The 17645-nt window shown below is 46.8% G+C and overlaps 1 protein-coding gene across 1 annotated transcript; it reads left to right on the top strand.

Annotated features, from left to right (window-relative positions):
- Positions 1-991: 991 nt before the first annotated feature.
- Positions 992-17282, top strand: LOC133417400 (uncharacterized). Its single transcript, XM_061705143.1, has 5 exons — positions 992-1069; positions 4628-4826; positions 7289-7492; positions 9652-9875; positions 12659-17282. The coding sequence occupies exons 1-5, from the start codon at positions 992-994 to the stop codon at positions 12773-12775; spliced, it is 822 nt and encodes a 273-aa protein (XP_061561127.1). The 3' UTR covers positions 12776-17282.
- The last annotated feature ends 363 nt before the right edge of the window (positions 17283-17645 follow it).

Below are 17645 nucleotides of genomic sequence, written 5' to 3'. Positions count from 1 at the left end.
CTTTTTTGGGGACGATTTGTTTAATATCTGCCAAACCCGACCTTTCGACTCTGATGGAGCGTTTCGAACCGTGTAGGCTTTAATTGCGTGAAAGTGGCTCTGGATCTTCAGCCAGCCTGGCTGTCAAGTCATGGGCGGGGTTACTAAATTGTGACAACTTCAAAAGCGCCAATTAGCTTTCCGGTAAACCTTTGACACGTGGCGATCGCTCCACAACCTGGTGTCTGTTCGCCTCCTTTTTTGCTCTTTTGCTGCATTCTCTCCATTTTATTTGGTCTCAAACTTCACTTTCAACTGACATGCATTGTGTTTTTAACTGCCCCTCCCATCTGCACTTGAGTAAATAAACACTGCCCGACTCTATTTGCGGAAATACTGTAATTATCCTCAAAACTACTCCCTCATTTACACAACGGCAAAAAGAAAAAGAAAAAAAGTCTTCACTTGTGCTCATCTGCATGGCTGCCGCGCTTTCCAAGCAATTAAACACACAAACAAACAAAAAATGCTCGTAATGAGCCGGCAAGGGCGCGTATCAATATTTGATGGCAGAATAACTGACACAAGCTATTTTTCCATCTGAACATGCATGAATGGGCAGCGGCAGACGTGGGTGTTTTAAGCGCAAAAACAGATTGAGAAGGACGACAGGAAAGGTAAGAAAACAACATTTTGGGTGGGGGGCCTTTTTTTTTATGACGTTCGGAAGGAGGCGGGGACGCTCAAACCGGCTCGGCCAAGCGAGTGAGCGACGGCTTGTTGTTTGCGCGACAATAAATGACGCGCTTGGTGCGAAACGTTAAGAGACCCAACAAACGACGCTGGGCTGAGCAGTGACGGTGTGAAAAATGTCAACTTCCTGCACGGGCCTGACCCAAACGGGCGACTCCCGGCGTGTGTTATCAAGTCGTCTGGCTTCCCTTCCTCTATGCTCAGTAACCTCTTGATTTGTTTTGTTTTTTCCGCTCGCTCTTCCTTCCTCTTTCCACTGATGCCCCCGCCCCCGCCGCAAGGGTCAGCGACCACGCGCGGCATTTTTTCGCTGTCGCTACGCATCCGTCACGTTCACGTACGGGTGCCCGCCGGCATTGAGCTGCGCGTGGCAAACTCTTTGGCGTTTCACCGTCTTGTTACTGATATTATTTACTATGTGCGACTATGTGCGTGTCATATTGATTGCATTCGACCGGTATTCGGGCGCTCGCTGCCGCTGATGTGAAAGTGACGTGTTGCATTCTAAGGCCTCCAAATTGCAATAACGTATTCAAGTACAAAGCCAAATCCAAGCAAATCCCGACCCAACGAGCGTTCTGTCTAAAAGGACTGCGATATAAATTCAAGCGTCGAGTTAGCGAGAAATGGCCGAAGTTAGGTGTGGAAATCTCTTGAACTACTAAACAAGTCCAAGCTAATCCAGAGCAAACCGGTGCTCTGCCTGAACGGGTTGCTCAAGCAGCGAGTACACGGAAAGAGAGCAAAGTTTGACAAAGTTGGAATCCCAAAAATGATCAAATCAAGCTAAAATGTGTTCCGTCTTAATGGTCTGGAGTACAAATTAAATTGGCAAATAAACAACACGAGAGCAGTTTGCTGCGTGTCCATTTGGAACAACTCAAGGAACACCGGGTTAGGTGAAAAATCGCCCTTCAGATAGTCGGCTGGCGTGGCCGCTTTAGAGCGCCTCGTTGTCAGCTGCGAGTGCGCGCACGTCACGCAAAGAAAGACGGGAGCACGAGGAGAGGGGAATTTTTTTTTTAAAAGTCCGACTCGACAGCCAGCGTGTAGACCGTGGCTTTGGGCTGCCGCGGCCGCTTGTGAGCGAGCGCCTCGTTGTCGCGGCATGGAACAGCCCCGTGACGACCCAGTCATATATCTTTTCCAGCCACTGGAGGCTTTAAGCGGATATATTTTCATAATGACTCAAACATGTAGCATGTGTCAGCATAAGGTAGATGCTAGATGAAATCGCAACCAGTTTTCCATGTCGTCTTCGAGGTGTTTGATTGACAGTTGAGCTGGGCACGGTTTCAGCGTATTCGGCGGACCACCCAGCATTTGAGAGCTGAAAGAAGGGCTTGATTTTTAACCATTTGAAGACTCATTTTCGATAATTGCCGATTCTTTTCATCATTCAAATTTGGCTTTATTAACAACACTCCTATGTGGTGTGTCAAATTTAGAAGACATTTATTTTCACTTCACAGGAACTTTCATTTCTTTTTTTAATGTGTTCCTACAAAAAACAAATGTCGCTCTTGTTTCCTTGTTTGTATATGATTCAGCTCATGAGTCATGACTAATATTCGCCTGAAAGCAAACAAAGATGCGCAGTGCAATAATTGTCGTCTGGCATTTGTTGCCTTGACAGCACGCACGTCGTCGGCGGCGCCAATTGGGTGCGTGGCGTCACTCCATCTCCGCGCGGCTTCCAATCAGCTGAGCTGTGACTTGTGACTCTCAGAAAGAGAAAGAGAGCGAGCGAGTCACATGTTTGCTGCTTTCTCTTTCTTTTCTTTTTTTTTTTCCTGCTCGGGTTTGTGTGCGTGTGTTTTTTTTCGCCCCTCCACGTGTCAGGCTGGACTGAGGAGGGGGCGGGACCAAAACAAACCATCTGATTGGTCCGCACCCTGTCAACATGCTTTGGAATTGTTCTCTTAAAGGGACACGCACTGTTTTGTTTTGGGGTTTTTTTACGCCTCAAAACACGATTGACGACAGTCATCCTAAACGATATCAGAAACACTGACCTACATTTATAGCCTCAATTCCAATATTTGTTCCATGTAATTGTTGATTTCATAGCATTTCTTTTGGCTGCCCAGCTTCCAGTAAATGTACCTAGAAAAAAAACGTTATTCATTATTTTATTTTTTTTGTCCAATCAGATTTCAGCTTCTGTGTTGTCATGTAAGGGGTCTTCAGAATCCGAAGTGCTTGCCCATGTAAATATACTATTCAGGTCAAGTTTGGCCCGTGTGGACTTTTGACTGTTATTATTCTTCCACCCGCAAATTAGAATTTTCCTAAAGTGACCTAAAAACCACCAAAATAGGAATATTTTAAAACGTTATGCTTTTTATAGGTGCTACAAAGTTTGTGTACAGTGAGGCAGTTCGGGGTCAAATCAAGAAAATGGTGGTCATCAATGGTTGGAATGTCCAAAATAATTGTGTGTATTTTGTATAGGCTAGTGTTAAAAGTGTTCCAGAGGGAACTTGAAACAAGCCCCAGAATTGTCTGCGCCCCCAGCGCATTTGCACAACAGATTCCCAGAGAAACATGCACCTGTCCAATAAACAGTCCAGTAGTGCAAGTCGTGTACAGAATATGGCGTGCATTTTTAAGGGACAGTTTGAAACAGACCTGAGAAACGTCCATGTTGCCACCACATTTGCGCGGGTCTCTGAAGGCTCATTGGGGAAGCTCGAAACAGCGGAAGAGTAAAACAGCAAAAATGGTCAAAATGTTCATGCGTACTATACATACATATACCTCAAAAATCTAATTACGTACAGTTACAAAGCATTTGTACGTCATTACTTAGTCATACTTGTTTGTTGGACAAACTAAATGGTTGGTTCCATGTTGTATCATTTCCCGGGAAGCTAGAAAGTAGTGGAAAGAATATATTTGATCATGCTGATTGTGCACGTTGTGCAGTGAACCTCCGTTTATTGCAGTGCATATGTACCAACCCACCGAGTAATAAAATGTTGGACCGCTCCCGCACATTTTTAACACATTAATAATGATCAAAACACACCTATACTTCATGTAAAAAAAACAACAACAACATTTTTTTCAATGAAGAGACAAAGCGTGTTACTTTAGGCAGTTTTTGTGTCGCTCCCAATTGAAGTGTCCTCTAAAATGGACATATCATGTGAAACACCATAGGTGGACTAACAGAATTTAGTTGTCATAGTAATTAGGAGCCTTCAAACAAAACAACACAGAGGAGCAACAAACAGAGCACACAACAAAAGAGAATGTTGTTTTCGTCTTTTGTTTTGAAAGTTTTGAAGTGACTGTTTTTGTTTTTTTTACAATTGTTTCATGTTTGTTTTATGTCGTGTACTGGACTTTTATTTACGTACGGCACTCGGTTTTAGCTGCGGAACTTATTCAAGTGCTCAAAATAAGCAACCAAAACAGGATTTCATCAAGCGAAAGTCCACTAGCTTAATGCTAACATAAAATGTGAAACGCCGTAGATGGGCTAACGCAACTTAGCATCGATGTTAGGGTCATTTTTTTGAAATCATTTTTTCGAAATCTTCAAACAATTGCCACTCTAACCACAAACGGAGCAGCAACACATATAAACAGTGCATACAATACTCACAGGCAAATATTCGCTACGCTCAGTGGAAGCAGCCAGGAATATCATTGAATTAGACGTGTGTGATTTATAATGTTTATACCGCAAAATGGACATGAATAGCAAAAGAATGACTAGATATTATTATTATTATTTGTAGTGATTTCGCAAAAAGAAAAGGCATCATTGTTTGTTGGCCCAAATAAACGCGCATTTCCGTGTTGTATAAGTTCCTACCAAGGTAGGAAATGAACGGAAAGAATGTATTTGATTGGTTTTGATGTTTTTGGAAAGCGCTGGCTTTAGCCGGAAGAGGCGTGGCCTCCGACCAAGGCGGGCGGAGCCTCCAGGAGCTGGGCAAAACACAAGCCCCCCGCCCGCCTCGCGCAAACGCAAACACGCCGCAAGACGAGCGGAACTAACGCCAGTCTGTTGGAAAAAGACAACAAAACGAGCCCACCTGTCAACATAGCACCCATTGGCACGGAAAGCGCGTTTCCTGGCGGTGAGTGTTTCACCTTCTTGTTGGCGTCAACAAGGACGATGGGCGCCGGTGGACGGAGGGGGGAAGGCGGCTAGCCTGGTGGCCGTCGGGGGTTCCGGGAGTGGGCTTTTCAAATGACTTCGAGTCGAGTTCTATTCGCGAGGTTGCGGTGACTCGAAAGTTGGTTAGTACGCTCATTCCTCGCCTTCCAAGTCACGCAAGGACACTCACTTGAGCACGTTTGCCTTCTTTTCCTCCATTGAACTGTCAAGGGGACGTCGCGAAAAAGTCGCAAACAAGACAAAATGGCGTGTTGTGCTAAAAGTCGGAAGAATTCCAGAACATTTATATTGTTTCGGTGAGTGTACAATCTATAATGTTAGCATTCAAAGCGTGTATTAGTGCAGAAAGTGTCTTGCTGATGCGGTTTCATTTCTTATTATTATTCCTTTTTTTTTTTTTTTTTATTTTCGGGGTGACGCGCTGAGCAACCCCGGCACGGGGCTGCCTAATGCGGGTTAGGAGTCCACGAGCTGGCGCTGGACCACCGGCGCTCTCTGATGAACCCCCTTGACTCGGCCAACTAAGTGAATGTAAAAGTCGCGATTTATTTGATGTATTTATTTTCCATCACAAGCGCGCTTAGGTTAGCTGAGCACAATTCAGAGTTCAATGAGTCCCACTGCGTGCACAAGAGAAGGAGCAGCAGAGGGACACACTCGACGCTTCAGCTCAATCGGGATGATGGTGATGATGATGATGATGATGATGATGATCAGAATGCGACCGGATTGTGTTCGTGCGCGTTCAATTTGCTCTCTCGCCGATTTCACCCAGGTTTGGCCGTCGAGCTCATTTCCAAAACAAGGTCAACGGGGGCGCCGGTTCCGCGCAATACCGGTGTATCCTATCCGGTTTCAGCAGCCTCTGCGTTTACCGGTCAGCCCAGCCCCATTCGTCTGCGCTTGCACAACAAAAGGAGACAGAAGACGGAGAAAAAAATCGAGGAAGAGATTATGGGGAGACTGTGGCGCGGCGCCAACGAGGAAAGAGGCCACATTTATGGAGTGGGAGTGGGAGCCATCATCTCTTTATGAAACGGGCGCGCACACTTCGAGGTTCGAGGCGCAACTTTGGTTCCGTGCCGTGCGCCTGCCGAGGGAGGGAGCGGCCGGGGTGGGGGGTGTCGTGGGGGGGCTTGTTGTTGTGGTCGAGCAGCTGCGGCGTGCGTGCGTGAGGAAGCTAATCCGCTCCGTGGCGCGTTCTTCCCATTGCAGCAGACCGCGAGAGATGCTGGCTCGTCCTTGGAAAAAGTCCCAAAGGAAACTATTGGAATTGAAATCGTTCGTTCCGGGATCCAACTATCACTGTCGTAAAACCTTTCGTCATCTCGCAGTCGACGTCTGAAGAGACATTGCGACTGTCATTACTTGTGTTAAAAAAAACAAGTCAACTGCTCGTTGACTCCGTGGAAGATGCAAGAGGCATCGCCTAAAGTTCGCTCTGCGATGCACTGACGCTCGTCGACAGCCACGTTGCCGGTTTTTCTTTCATTTAGCCTTTATTTAACCAGGTCAAGGAATTGAGAACAGATTCTCATTTGTGACGCTGACCTGGCAGCAGGCTAAGAGGAAGCAAAAACAAAAGCAAACTGTACATTGTCAAAGAATACGTGACGGCACACGGTGAATCAAAGCTTCTGAACAGGTGCAGCAATCATGTGCAGTGTCCCGAAGTCACTTTTTAAACACTGATGTTGGGGTGGAGGGTGTGAGTTTTTGGGGGGGGTCACAGAGTGTTCCACTGGTTTGGGGCAGACTTCGGGAAGGAAGAGGTTAATCCAACTGCCGGAAGGGAGAACGCGGGTGGTGCTACGCGCGGTGAGCGGAGAGCGCAGCTACGGTGGCCTCTTGCCGACGTCTTCACATTGTTCGACAGCGCGGCTTATTTGTGCGAGGGATCGAGTCCGCCCGGCCGTCCCGGGGCCTATCGTTCGCTTCCGAGTTGTACTGCGAGGTTTCCGCCGCAAAGGGAGCAAAAAGGCACCCGCGCGGATGTTTTGGCCGGCACGCAAACTGGCGCTCGGCACGTCGGCGCGAACAGCTCGATGGAATCCGCGGGCTCGTGCGGCGTTTCTGGCCGCCCGCCCCGTCCGCCCACGCGGGGTCTTTCCATACATTCCTCCGCACGTTCTGAAAGGGATGAGCAACGTACGCCTTCTTGTTTGTTTTGTAGCATGACATCACATAAGCGTAAGCCTCTTAGCGGGCATTACGGTGACTAATGATTTATTGCCATTTATTGTTGACACACTGAGATGATTTTCCATCTGCCAGGGGGCAAAGTTTCCGCCGAGAGCACGCACGATAGTTTCCATTTCCTTTTTCTGTTTCCCCTCAAAACAAATCACACTCGAATGAACGTAACAGCGCGGCCGTGCCCCACTCGGTTCAAGTTTCCGTGCCGTGTCGCCTCGTCCGCAGGGAATTTACCGCTGAGGCGTCTGATGGACGATGAAGAGGAAGACACGTCGCGGCCCACCTCGCAGCTCCGGGGGACCGCCTTCGGGGACTTCAAGTACGAAGAGCGGGCCGCGCAGATCGCGTCTCGTCGGACCCCCGCCGTCATCGCCGCCGACGAGCGCAACAGCGTCGCCTCGCGGATGCGGCGTCGGGTTCCCTTTCACGGTAAGAACGGCCGCTTAGACTGGGTGTGAGCGTCTAGCTTTGAGTTGAGAGTGCAATCATTTTGTATTTGTGTGTTTGACTGGTGACTGCAAGTCAATAAGCAATCGGGGCTCTCCTTGCCCACGTGCGGGGGCATTGCAGTACCTTCCCTGCTCCGTTTTTTTTTACATTCCACTCCAGCGACGGCGTACGTCAAGCGACGCAAAACCTCCGATCGACGCCTCGTGACTTGAAAAGCGCCTAAAGTGGGGCAGTCGTAAGTCAAAGTACGCGGCAGGTCATCCGGTGTAGCTAATCGATGAATCCCTGGCCTCACGCAGATGAGCCGCAAACACCTCCCCTTCGTGTAAAAAACTACGTCGACGGAACTTGAGAACACATCTTGGAAAACGTTCGTGATTTCACCTAATTATGTCGTCTTAAACTGAAGGGGTACCCCGATTTGAGCAAAGCCCCTTTCCTCACTGGAAATATTGTCAACAATCTGTTACGCAGCCAAACATCGTAAAATGTTTTTCAACAGTTCAGAAAGATTTTGAAATCTTTGGCAGTTCACTTCTTACTACATCTCAATTCCCATTCCAGTTAAGAGGTTTTCTTTGACATTTGATTTCTTTTCACACTTATACGACAGTTAAGAATGTAAACGTGTTATTTATAACTTTGGCTGTAAGGTTACTAAAGGTTTCTTTATACTCGTGCAGGCGGCGACTGCGCTGACGTCGCTGCGGCTGTCCCGCGCGCGGTTTGCCTTTATAGTCGAGCGCAAGCCCACGCGCGCAGTGTTGGAAGTGTGCTGCTGTTCTCCTCCAAGAACTCCTTGGGGGTGTCGCTCCGGCCGGTATTGGCTCGGACGCCACAGGGCGGAGTTGCCTCTGCGTTTTGTGGCCATTTCCCGTAGCCCTTTTTCCTTTCCTTTCCGTAACGAGGAACAAAGCGACAACAATGGCGACCGTGGAACAGTGTCTGCTAGAACAAATGAACCCAGATGACCAGATGATACGTTTAATTATGCTGCAAAATCGATCGAGAAGGCGGCGCCGTAGGCGGTGCGTAGAACCGAGAGGAACGGCGAGTACGTCGTCGCGGCATGTGACTAAATCGAGAGATGATGTCGTGATTGCCGTGTGCGGGTCAAGTGGCGCAGAGCGGCCGCGCGGGCCAATGCGTCGGTCACGTGATGCAACGCGGGCGTTGTCGGCCGCGGGAGCATCAAGAGGCCGTAAAAGTTACACGATCGTGATCGCTTGAGTTTATCTTTCATCATTTCCTACGGGAAACGTTTCTAATCGGAGTCGGTTTATCGCCTCCGATTAGAAAACGTTTCCCGTAGGAAACGTTTCCTACTCCGAAGGAGTAAAAAAAAAAAGATGTATGGTGGGAAAAAGGTCTGCCCCGATGTCCCGCCCCTCCAAAGCATCCGTTTAAATCGGGTAATAGCTTTTGCCTAATGTAATGAAAGCCCACTTGGCGTGGATTTATGTACTGTACACACAGAGGTGCACTTAACCACACAAATAAATCCACCTGTTGAACTTCTGTATTGTTTTATGACGTCCTAATCAAATCAATGTGACATCACCCTAAGTGAATTGAGTGGCCCCCGCACGAACGGCGGCGCTCTGTTTGTTGATTCGGCGTCACGGTGCGAGCGCCATTGTTCCAGGTTGTCTGGCCGTCGTTAGCTCTGTCGCTCGGCGTAATCTAAACCACTAATGGATGTCACGCTCTCGAACTAGCGAGTTATTCGGCACATGACGCGAAGAAAAAAAGTACGCCGAAACATTCCCATGGAGCGGCCCGACAGCAGAAGCACATGCCGGAGGCGACGGGTAAACTCGGTGACATCGCCCGCGGAAAGAAGTTCACTGAGATGTTTTTGCATCGACTCTTTGCTTGTGCGACTCTTACGCTGTCCTTAATCGTTTCCTTCCAGTAGAGGATTTGGTCAAACCTGTTCCACAGCACAGCACGCTACCTTACAGTTGGTACCTTGACTCACAAGTCCAGCCCCGGCAAAACACCCTTTTTTTTGGTTAGTTTTAGCAGTTAAGATATGGGTCTTTGTTTGCCATGCGGGAGCCTCCTGACGTGACACGTACTCTCGCCTCGACATCGCATTTCGGGCCCTCTCAGCACACCCGATGCTTTCCCCCTAGGCAACGCCGCGCTGCTCTTGCACTTGCCCGCGCAGTTCGAGCCCCTGGAGGACCGGGGAGCGAGGCGGGCCGCCGCGGCAGGGGAAGAGAGGCGGCGGCGGGAGGAGGATGACCGGCTGGCGGAGAGGCCCGGCCGGCGGCGGGCGGCGTTGAGCCCGGAGACGCAAATCGGACAAAAACTCCGGGAGATCGGAGACAAGTTCCAGCAGGATCACGTTGACCTGGTAAGGAAGTGGCCGGACAGTCAGTTATTAGGATCGCAGGTGACATCGGCGAGAGGCGTGGTACACCTCGGACTGGACGGCAGTCAATCGCGGGGCCCTTAAAGACAAAGAACCGTTCGCACCTATGAACAATTTACAATGTGAACGTGTGTTATTGGTTGTAAACATGCACACACGCACAACATTGTGGCGTGACCACATAGTTACCAGAGAGCCTTCTGGAGACCTTATTGCCTTCTACCAAATGTTCTGTTTTGTTTAGCAACATGGACTCAACAATTTGCTCTTTCATGTAGAAAACTGGTGGCACTTCACAAGGTTCGCTACTCAGTCCACATATTTTTACAGGTCAAAACTGTCTGGCATTACAGTAAAAAACTAGTGTTCCACAAGTCTCGATATTAGGTCCACTCTACGTGAATGTCAGAATTACTATGAGTGGTGTATGCAACGCATTAGTGATGCTATTTAGTTTGTGTTTATTTTCTGATGGAGTGAAAAGGGAGGTATGGATGACAGTTCCATTGCCATTTGGAGGAAATTCCCCAATCATGCTCACTTGTGATTTGCCACAGTTTGAAAGAGTCCTTGTCCCATGTGCGATACCTCAAATTCTTTCCACAAAACGCTTCCGTCCGAGGCGCACCGTACTGAGCTGACGTTGCCACACGAAACCAGACCAGCTTCTGTTGTATCTGTGTTTCCCGCAATGATGGGGCGGAGATGTTTCAAATGTACGCCGGCCCCTGATAAGTTAGTCACGTGATCAGAAAGTTGCTTAATGAGTATCAACTGTAGAAGAGAAGTCGCGTTTCCCCTGGGCTGCTTTTGTGCGCGTCCTGTCGACAACAAGGCGTGGTTACGCGAAAGAGGCGGGGATCGATTGAAGCGAGATGGAGAAAGCAAAGCGTGCTCGTCGGTGCGCGCGTGTGTGTTTATGTTTATGCGCTGGTCTAAAAATAACCTCCCGCTCGTCGACACAGTCAGCGGCGCGACGAGGACGGGCCACAATAGCGGACTTGTCCTGCCTCTCAAGTGTGCGCAGCCACGCCACCACAGAGAAGCGGGCGCAGTGTCTCGCATCCCGCAGGATCGCTAAGAGACTCGACCACGCGCAGAATAACTTCTGCTGTCGCATTGTTCCGGTGGCCAGTGCGGGGGTTGTTTGTTTTCGTTACGTGATGCAGACTGGATCTACGGCTCGATTAGTTTTGTCTGCTTGCGATTGTTAAAAGAACAACAACCACGACCACATGAAACACATCTGGGGCATGATGTGCCATTCTTTCCACTGAGGACCAGATCCAGAAAAATGACATCTCACTTAATTGGCATGAAAATGTATTTCTCTGAAATATCTTTGTTCACATATAGTGACAAGCACAGCTATGAACTGCTATTTCACTAAATGGCAAAAGGGTACATACACTAATTACGTGGGTGCACACCTTTTGAGAAATGTTTGTTTGCTGAGAGATCATTTTTGTTCCATTTTTAGATTAACATAAAAACAATATTGTGCTATCTTTCAACACTTGTTCTATTTGATGAACCTTTTATTGCTGGCCGTCTTGAATTTTACTATTAGAACGTGGCAGGAAAGGATCAGGGTGCCAACGACTCACGAGCCGGACTCTTGGAGAGAGCGGCGCGATGTTATTGTTTAAATAAGCTCAGCGGAGTAGAATGAAGGCAATTAAGGACAATTAGTGTTCCATTTAGCAGCGCCGGTTCAACTCAGTTGAGCGCGCCACTTCTGCATCAAATAGCCCACGGCGGGCCGCTTGATGTTAGCTAGCCAAGAGATGGGACGCTTACGCAACACCGTGCAACATTCGAACGCGAGGCGGCAACCCGAGCCGCCTTCGTGTCGGCTCGTGAGGAGGAGGCGCACCGGGAGAGTCTGCGCTTCGTTTTCATTGCTCGCTCGCTGAATACGCTTAGTTAAGCGGGGCGCACTAATTGGGGACCAGGCTGTGCCGCAAATGTGTGGAAAAATGTCTAATTGTCGCGCCAACAAAAGTGTTTGCGATTGCTTATACGAATAGTCGGAAACATAAATACACGATATGCTCGGTTTTCGTGATTCATCTAAGTCTGACTAAAACCGTCCACGTATCTACTTCGGCTTATCCAAGATCGGGTCGCGGGGGCGTCGGCTTGAGCGGGGAAGCCCAGAGTTCCCTCTCCCCAGCCACTTCGTCCAGCTCTTCCGGGGTTATCCCGAGGCGTTCGCAAGCCGTAGTCTCACCGGCCTGTCCCGGGTCGTCCCCGGGGTCTCCTCCCGGTGGGACGTGCCCGGGGTGGCCTCCTCACCGGATGCCCGAGCCGCATCGCCTCGATACTGAGCCCCTCCCGGATCGCCGAGCTTCTCGCCCTTTTGACTAAAACCAAATTGGAGAAAACTTTTTTCCCATAGTAAATCCAATTCATCTGTTTCAGACATGTATATATAATGTATGTATGTGTGTCTGTGTGTGTGTGTGTGTGTGTGTGTGTGTGTGTGTGTGTGTATGTATGTATATATATATATATATATATATATATATTAGGGAGAGAGAGCACAATCATCCGCTACATGACATGACCTGTCAATCAAAAGTGAACATCATTATTTTTGTCGAGGTAGAATTTCAGTGAGCTTGTACTAATGTCATGCGTTTCGTGCCTTTATGCAACCAGAGCGACTGGTTTTAGTGCCCATCGGAGAACGCCAACATCACACGTGGTCATTTGTCTTTCCACGTTTCTCAGCAAAACGTTTTGTTTGTGTCGCCCTGCAGTTCCTGGGGCAGCAGAGACAAAACTTGCCCGTCTGGATGCGCCTCACCGTGGCCCTGTTTGGCTTCCTCTTCCCCAGACCGCCTCCAGTCCCTCGGCTGAGGGGCGAGCACAGATGAAGCGCCGGTCCCGCCCCCGGCCCCCGTTTAGCCCCTCGCCCCCCGAGCACCGCTTCGTTCTCCCCTCACTGTAACGGGACCAGACTTTTTAGAGATGGCACTGTAAGATTGAACACGGGTTTCGGAGTTTTGTTTTTATGAAGAAGAGATCAAGAAAAAACTCTGGTCACCGCTGGACGGAGACTGATGGCATTTGGGTTTTTTTTCTCCCCCTCATATTTTCCCTCTTTTTCTTGTTCAAGAAGAAGCCATTGAGTTTGAAGAGCTATTTTGGAAATACGACTTGTAAGATGACCTATTTTGTACAGCTTTTTTCTTTTTTTTTTTCAAATTTGTTCTCGGAGGTGAACTCTCATCATCAGTCCCGGGAATGCCTTACGATTCTCTCCCGCCACTGCATCGAGGAAGAAGAAAAAGCGTGGACGGGGGAAAAAACGCCGCCACACTAGTTGTTTTGTTGCGTTATTCCTCAAATAATAAGAACCTCGACTTCCCTTTTTGACGGTTTCACACTGGCTAATTTGATCGCGTATCGCCAGCCGACCGTCACCGCTCTCGTCCGCCAGCCGCCTACTTGAAGTGACGCCGATGTGACACCATTTTGCAAGCGGGGAAGCGTGCAGTCAGGGAAACACGTAAACAATCACGACCATGGGGAAGTTTTTGGGTGACAAAACTTGTCAGGACAATCTTTTTACGCGAGAGGATGAGCAATATTCCAAAAACATAAATCGACATCACTTGAAGCGGGGTACACACATATCGATAACTGATTAGAAAACTGTGGGACAACCCACACGTGACGAGGAAACCATACCGTGAGAGTTCTTATGGCTCTTATCGCGGGTGGAGTACACAACACGTCACGTGCGTCATGATATTTCCACTGCTAACGTGTATTTGCAGAGGTTCAACTAAGAAATGCGCCGTGAGCGATGCTACCTCACAGCATGTTTAGTGTTGAACTTTCGTCATTCACTCCATGAACTCCGTCATCTTTTCTCACGATCGCGACACACACGTTCTGCTACCTACCGCGACACATACTCACTCTGTTTATAGCAAACGTATAGATACACACTCTGTTGGAGTGTGGGGTGCTTAAACTGGTCCAACGTCCGACGTCTTGGCATTTCTCTCCTTCGTAATCGAAGTGACAAGCCGAGATTCACCGCCTAATCTTGATCTTATATTAAAAAGTTGTGCTGATCTCAAATCCAAAGCGATGCAAAGCTGCCATCTACATGGTTCTGTCGCTCATTACGTTGGTTTACAAAGCTGACTTTCACAGACCGTCTTGCACGACTTCCCATTTGAAAAACGTACTTGACGAATATATACGTGTGTGTGTGTGTTTATACATACACACACATACATCGGTGGGAGTAACCGGTTGGATTCCAGTTGACGAATATAAATGTCCACGGCAGTGAAGGAGTTAATTATGAGTCTTAGAAGTGGGAGTACCAAGACTGACATGTGAGAGGCGCCATTGTCCAGACTGCAGGAAAATACAAGAAGATAAGTAGTAGTAGAAGAAGAAAGTGTTAGCATCTCTGGGAAGTAGATTGCTCTTTGAAACTCTGATTCTCGGCCCCGGCCGATTTGCGATAATCGTAAACGCTGAACAGGGTTAGCATTTACGATTGCCAGCCTCAGTAATCGCTCAGGATAATCTTTCAGAAGCATCCGACAATCAGGAAATGGTTACCTCGACCGCAAGAGAGAGAAAAAAAATGTTCCGATTAGGCCGAATTATCGGTAAATGTGTACCCTGCTTAATCCGATGATCTCTTTGCAACTGTTTGGGTTGAGGTCACGCAGATGATGTCCACTCGGTTTGTTGTACACACGTACGAAGTTTTGAGCAATTTCTTCTGCCACCGGTGAACCAACAACAGCTTTTGTACAGTTTGTGGTTCCACTTTACGACTAAATTCTTGAGTCTTGGGGGGCACTACTTCTCAACTAGCCGCTACTCGATTTTTGTACTACTTCCACTCTTTAAATGTTTCAATAATATCCTGTTTACATCAAGTTGTACCTGGTATGGCTCTTTAGTGAAACCCATGAAAAGCACGTTTTTATAATTCCTTGTTATTCACTGGATTGAATCATAGAATTTGTTTGAAATATTTTTCATTCTCGACTCGACTGTTGAAAATATACGTTTTTTTTTGTTTTTTTTTCAATGTCTTCTGCCCTGATTATCATTCATCAATTTTTGGACAAGGGAGCAATTTCATGTAAAATTCTTAATTTGCCAAAGAAGTGTTTAGTGTCTTCTAAAGGCACTCCAAGGGTGTGGTGCCTTGAGATACAAGTTTACTTTGTTCTGTGACTGTGCTTGTATGTCAAAATTCTTGTATCTCAAATTCATGCTTTTATCCGAAGACTAAAAAATAAAAATTAAAAAAAATGGGCAAGCGACAGTTCGGAAGTCAAGTCTTGGAAGTCAAGGCACTCGTATGTCAAGGCACTGCTGTATTTTTGAGATTGTTTTGTAAACACACTGACTGAGTCTGTAAATATTTGGAAAGTCAAAATATGATCCCGATATTTGCTGAAGGAAATTCAGTCAAATGAAATTCGGTAGGAAAAAATTCAGTCGGATGCCCATCCCTAATCGACGCAACAAGTTGGACATATTCTTTTGCTTTTGTGTTGAAAATGAACGTTTAAAGACACTGATGACTTTTTTTGTCATTATTTTAGTTTTTGGAGGGAGTAGTTGACAGCCTGATGCTTTTTTATTATTATTTTCTTTGATTGGACAAAGCGAGACCTCCGTGTTTGGTTCTCCGAGATCCGCGCTGTTTGTTTCCTGCAAACACCGAACGCTGAGGCAATTCGGACTTTTAACGCCGTCTTTCCCTTTAGCCTAGCTTAACACGGCCGATCTCCCGGAACGGATATTTCTTAATTTATTTGCTTATTTATTTTTGGAGTATATTTGCGGCTGTACAGCAGCTAGCTCGGTGTATACGGTCAAAGTCGTCGATTGATGCGCGTTGGGCCGTGCGCTGGAGGCGGGGCCTGTGTGACGAGGTGGGACTCGAGCAGAGGCGGGCAACCTTTGACCTTTTTGGGGCCTTTTTAATTTTTGGGATATTCCTCATAGAGCTATACTAAATTTATCATAGTGACCATTTTTTTTTCTCCTATTTCAACTTTATTCTCATAATATTGCAATTTCAATTGTACGTTCCCCCCCACCCTAATTGTGTTACGTCTTTATTTTTGAGCTCCTATATTCCCCCCGTAATATTACAACGTCATTCACATAAAATGCAGTCGATTTTTCCCCCTGGTAATATTACGTCAATATTTTTGTTTAAAAAAATTCTCGTACGTTTTTTAAAATTGTAATATTATGACTATTGCTGTAATTGCATTTACAACTTCATTTTCCCCGACATAATTTTTTTTCATGTAATATTTCTATTTCTTTTGTATAAAATAAAATGAAAATTTAAGCCGTAATAGAATGCTATACTAAATTTAGGACAGTGACAAGTTTTCCTCTGAAAGCCATACGGAGCTTACGACAACTGGTGCATTTTGGGGGCTTTTCAAAACGTATTTTGTTGTTGTTGTTGTTTTTTTTTGGGGCCCCGAGCGTGGCAGGTTTGACCCCCCGACGCCCCCTACCCACGCCAGCCGGACTAAAGCCATGTGCCTCGCGCGCGTTCTCCCTGCCGAGTCCCGACAAACTCAACGGACAATCAAATCTGTACGAAAACGTGCCTTGTGACGAAGACGACTGCTAGCGTCGTCTTCGTCGTTCGATTCTCAACCGCGGTGTCGCAACCGGCGAGGCACGGACAACTTTTCGCCACGATTTTTGACTGTTTGCTCTCAATGTGCACTGTACAAACAAACAAATGTGGTTGTTGTTGTTGTTTTTTTATTGACTTGTTTCTACTCCCGTGCTGAACTTCCTTCCTGCTCTTTTTGTAACACTCTGGACGAGGAGGAATGAGTCACCACCGGTGCCCAGTATTACGCCGCCGTCTTCTTTTAAGTTGAGCCTTCAGTGTCTTTTTGATATCACTTCAGGAGAACGAGTGCATCGAAACTGTCAAGTGCTGTGATTTGCTGTTGTTTTTTTTTTTGGTTTCGTTTTATTCAAGTTAAATGAGAATTTGACACAATTTGTATTGAGGATTTTTCAATTTTTCTAAGACAAAAAGAGCAAACGAAACCACTCGGATGCGCTTTTTGTTTTCCCTCCGATGGCTTTTTTTCAATGTTGTGGCATTTTTGGAAAATATTTGAAGACATTTTGGATAAGTCTGCTGTGTCACTCAGTTGAAGGGCTTTTTTTCAATAGCTGTAAATGAAGTTTTTTAAAAAAATGCATGTCCAACATTCCTGATTATAAGATGAAGAAAAAAAACAATCTGTATCTAAAGTTTTTTTTTGAATGTAATTAAATGGAGTAGGAAAGTCAAGTCTGTCCATACATGAACTGAACAGTAGAGCATCTTTGTTTTGTTTTTCTGGCTTTTTGTGTGTTGTTTTTTTTTTTTTTTTTTTTTTTTTTTTTTTGCTTTCTTTGGCGTTCCAAAGCGGTCTCAAGGATTTCACAGTGTCGGACATTTTGCGAGGCCCAGTCCAGATGTAGCAGTTTGCGGCTCCCCGGCGTGTCGTCTTCAGGACGGACGGGAAGAGGACAGGAGGACGTGGCTTCAGATTTTCTTTTCTCGTGCAATATGCTGTACATAACAGCTTGGCTCTGCGCAATCTTGCAGTCTCGTCATTTCTTTTCATGTTCACTGGGTACTTTTTGCAGGGGTTTTTTTTCCATTAAAACTTTATGGACAACAAAATCTGTTTTTTCATTTAAATTTCTTCAAATGACTATATT

Source organism: Phycodurus eques, chromosome 18 (genome assembly GCF_024500275.1).
Source record: "Phycodurus eques isolate BA_2022a chromosome 18, UOR_Pequ_1.1, whole genome shotgun sequence".
In the NCBI taxonomy this organism is placed as follows: domain Eukaryota; kingdom Metazoa; phylum Chordata; class Actinopteri; order Syngnathiformes; family Syngnathidae; genus Phycodurus; species Phycodurus eques.
The sequence above is the reverse complement of the archived record's forward strand: the minus strand, read 5'-3'. Positions and strand labels throughout refer to the sequence as shown.

Bases quoted from the DNA above. Each gene is read 5' to 3' on its own strand.
- LOC133417400 (XM_061705143.1), top strand. From the start codon at position 992: ATGCCCCCGCCCCCGCCGCAAGGGTCAGCGACCACGCGCGGCATTTTT. The intron at 4,827-7,288 runs GTGAGTGTTTCA...CCTCGTCCGCAG, and splicing joins GGAAAGCGCGTTTCCTGGCG to GGAATTTACCGCTGAGGCGT. The intron at 7,493-9,651 runs GTAAGAACGGCC...CTTTCCCCCTAG, and splicing joins GCGTCGGGTTCCCTTTCACG to GCAACGCCGCGCTGCTCTTG.